Raw genomic sequence first — 3,706 nt, 5'->3', positions numbered from 1 at the left:
TCTTGTTAATGCCACAAATTCATCCTCCCCCTCACAATTGTCCATCATGGTGTCCTCCTAGATAAGGCAAACAAATTGCTTGGCTCTTTTTTATTTTCACAAAAATACAATACAAACAAACCACTAAAAATCTCACTTCTCTTCATCATACAATATACAATATAACATAGGCTCACTAAACTAATATAGCTCTTTACCCACAATATCTCAATTCAAAACCTCAAGTTAAGAACAGACTCATCCCACTAGTAGCCTCAAAAGGGAGAAATAACTCCTTACCTCTAATTTCTCAATTTTCTGAACTTCAACCCAAAATCTCTAGTTAAGGCACTCATACAACTTTTCTTTATAATCGTGGTGTCGAGAGACGACTTACGTACACCTCAACTGGTTTCACGAAATATCTATCACCTCCCACCAGCAATAGATAGCAAGGAAGAGTCTCACACATCTCATCCCACTACTACAATTGGTCTTGAGGTTACATAGCTAAAGAACATTTTGTTTTAATCAAGATGAGTAACCTTTTCTCCAAGATTTATCCACCCTCTATCACAATAAATCATCAAAAGCTTCAACAAAATTCTAGTACAATAAGATGTTGTTCCAACTCCAATCATGATGAACATTCTAGTACAGAACACAATGGTTCGATACTTAATAGTTTCCCAGAAAAGAACCTAGTACCACATCAACATGGCATAATAAAACCACCTAGACCAAAAAGAATCATTCTTGTTAGACATGGAGAAAGTGAAGGAAATGTTGATGAAAGTGTCTACACAAGAGTGGCTGATCCTAAAGTTGGATTAACCGAAAAAGGCGTAATTGAAGCAGAGGGATGTGGAAGGAAAATGAGAGAAATGATTGAGAAAAATGGAGGAGATGATTGGAAAGTTTATTTCTATGTTTCACCTTATAAAAGAGGAATTGAAACATTGAGAAATTTGGCTAAGTCTTTTGAACGTTCAAGAATTGCTGGTGTTAGAGAAGAGCCACGTTTGAGAGAACAAGATTTTGGTATGAACATATTTTGTCCTTATTTTTGACTTGTTGTAGTTGTGTTTACTTGTTTTAGTGTCCTACATTGGTCGAAGGAATAAGTCGTTATATGATCTTGGATAATCTTTATAAATCGTTTCTTTTAGATGGTATCAGAGTTAAGTTCATGTCGTTTCTTGATTTACATAGTGTTGAAATTCTATGTTGTGTTGTCCTCGCTCTAAATGTCCTACAGTAGTCAAAGGAATATATAAGTCCTTATATGATCTTGAATAATCTTTAGTCCATTTTTTTTAGATGGTATCAGAGTTAGGTTCATCTCGTTTTTTGATTTACATAATGTTGGAATTCCATGTTGTGTTGTCCGCGCTCTAAATGTGCTACATACGAGGGGTATTAGGTGTTTCACATCAGTTGAGGGAGCTCAGAGTACTTACAACATTTGAAATTAGGAAAAATTACAGCCAAATACCATTCTGACATCTAGTTTATAAAATATGTACACTATGTATAGGTAGTGTATACTTTATACTAAATATACATATACATATCTACGCACTAAATATACAGCTGAAGTGTATTGGTATTGTATAAGAAGGGTGCTCATAACTTGCACCTAATACACATGTCACATGTTGTGCTCTTACCACTAGACCAAAGCCTCGGGGCATGTACATTTTCTTTGCATTAACTTGGCTTTGGTAGTAGTATTATAGCTACTTATGAATTGTATTTATAAAGGAAATTTTCAGGACAGAGAACAAATGAAGATAGAAAAAGCTGTTCGAGCTCGTTATGGTCGTTTCTTTTATAGGTTTCCTAATGGAGAATCAGCAGCAGATGTTTATGACAGAATCACAGGTGTGTCTGGTTTTTCTTGTAAGTTTTTTTTTGTGCATTTTTCCTCGGTTATGTGCTTGCTACGCCCTTGTGCCTTTAGTTGAAGTATATATATAGGTCGTCAATTCAATCAATCTTGATGGATTTTTTCTAGTAGGTAGCCAGAAGACTAGTAGTATCGACAAGAGGCTACAACAATAGGTGAAGATTTCGGATAGGGTAGGGTTGGAGTCAGAAGTCCTATTCTTCCCTCTAACATCCAATCGATAGGCCAATTCTGTTTTTGACCTATCGCGATGGAAGCCTTACTATCTTTATATGCTTTCGTCTCCCCGTTATCATTAAAACTGTGGTTGTCAAGCTTGCAGGGTTCAGGGAAACACTTAGAAGTGATATTGACATAGGAAGATTTGAACCACCTGGTCAGCAAAGTCCAAATATGAACCTTGTTATAGTTTCACATGGACTTACACTAAGGGTGTTCTTGATGAGATGGTATAAATGGACTGTTGAGCAATTTGAAGGACTACATAATATGACTAATGGTGGCATGATTGTCATGGAAAGAGGCTATGGTGGAAGGTAAACAAACACTATTTTGATGAACGATACGTTTGGTCAAACTTTCAAAATCTATACTTTGAATCTTAACTTCAAGCCTCATGGATCTTGACGTTTTTACGCGGTGCTTGTGAATGTATATGTAGGTACTGTTTGTCAATGCATCATACAAAGGAGGAGTTGCAGAAATTTGGGATGACTGATGAGATGCTAATTGACCAAGAATGGTAACACACTGTTTACTTTTTTGTGATTTAATTCACTTGGGGGGTTTTTGTTTATCTATTTTTCATTGATTTTTTTCTATGAAGGCAAAAGATAGCCAAGCCAGGTGAACTAAACTATGATTGCTTGATTACTGGACCATCTTACTTTACTCATTTTGATGATGAAGACAAGATTTTTGAGTTGTAAGATTATCAAGAGGAGTTTGATTCATATACACGGACAGTACAAAAGAATTTTTCACACTACCAATGTAGTTTTACCTGTTGTAACTAGACAAGGATCATTTTACCATGTTTAAAACAGGCTATCTATCCATGTTTCCTGTAAAAAGTTACATGTAATCGACTCTGATAATTTAACGATTTTATGTATATTAAACATGGCTTAGTTGAGGAAGTCGTGGAACATAACTGCAGCATTTGGTTCACTCCATATAGGGCATTAGGTATTCAACCTTAAAAAACAGAACAGCTACTATCTCACTGTATGTTGATAGCTTTTTTAGCACCTGTACTTGACATAAAGCTAGATGTCATATAACCCTAGGACAAGGAATCTCTTCCAAAAGTTTTGGATAATTGTGAGTAGCCAGCAATGCATATAGTAAGTCAAACAAAAGAAGACATGACTATCTTTCATTAAAGGTGCTAACCTAATCAATAAACAGAACAACAGTGTCTGATGTTACATAGAAGAATAACATCATAGTTCCCTATGCAAGAATCTAATGAGACTTGTAAAAGTATTCGCTACTGCTTACAACACCTTCATTGACTCGCCTTACCTCAGCAGACACATGGAATCGAACGTCACATGACAAAGTCAATGTCACATCATCAACATAGGAGAAACTGGGAAAACTCATTTCCTGAGGAACAAACACAGTACTAGAATCTGACTGTGGTACCGGATTTAGACAGATGACTACTGCACAGCCTTTGGATTCAAAAGAGAATCATATAACTGACTATATATGTTTTCATAATGCCATTACCAAATATGTACCTTAAAGATAGGCTGAGCACTGAGGAAAATAAGCAAATTAGACAACTATGATGATAGGTTCTGGACTGAA

The 3,706-nt window shown here is 35.8% G+C and overlaps 1 protein-coding gene across 1 annotated transcript; it reads left to right on the top strand.

The window, feature by feature from the left end:
- The first annotated feature begins 251 nt into the window (after positions 1–251).
- Positions 252–2,895, top strand: LOC125842585 (phosphoglycerate mutase-like protein AT74). The gene is made up of 5 exons (XM_049521891.1): positions 252–1,020; positions 1,744–1,863; positions 2,211–2,424; positions 2,550–2,630; positions 2,715–2,895. Exons 1-5 carry the CDS (start codon positions 516–518, stop codon positions 2,815–2,817), a joined length of 1,023 nt encoding a protein of 340 aa, XP_049377848.1. The 5' UTR covers positions 252–515; the 3' UTR covers positions 2,818–2,895.
- Positions 2,896–3,706: the final 811 nt, after the last annotated feature.

This window comes from Solanum stenotomum, chromosome 10 (genome assembly GCF_019186545.1).
Source record: "Solanum stenotomum isolate F172 chromosome 10, ASM1918654v1, whole genome shotgun sequence".
In the NCBI taxonomy this organism is placed as follows: Eukaryota; Viridiplantae; Streptophyta; class Magnoliopsida; order Solanales; family Solanaceae; genus Solanum; species Solanum stenotomum.
The sequence above is the reverse complement of the archived record's forward strand: the minus strand, read 5'-3'. Positions and strand labels throughout refer to the sequence as shown.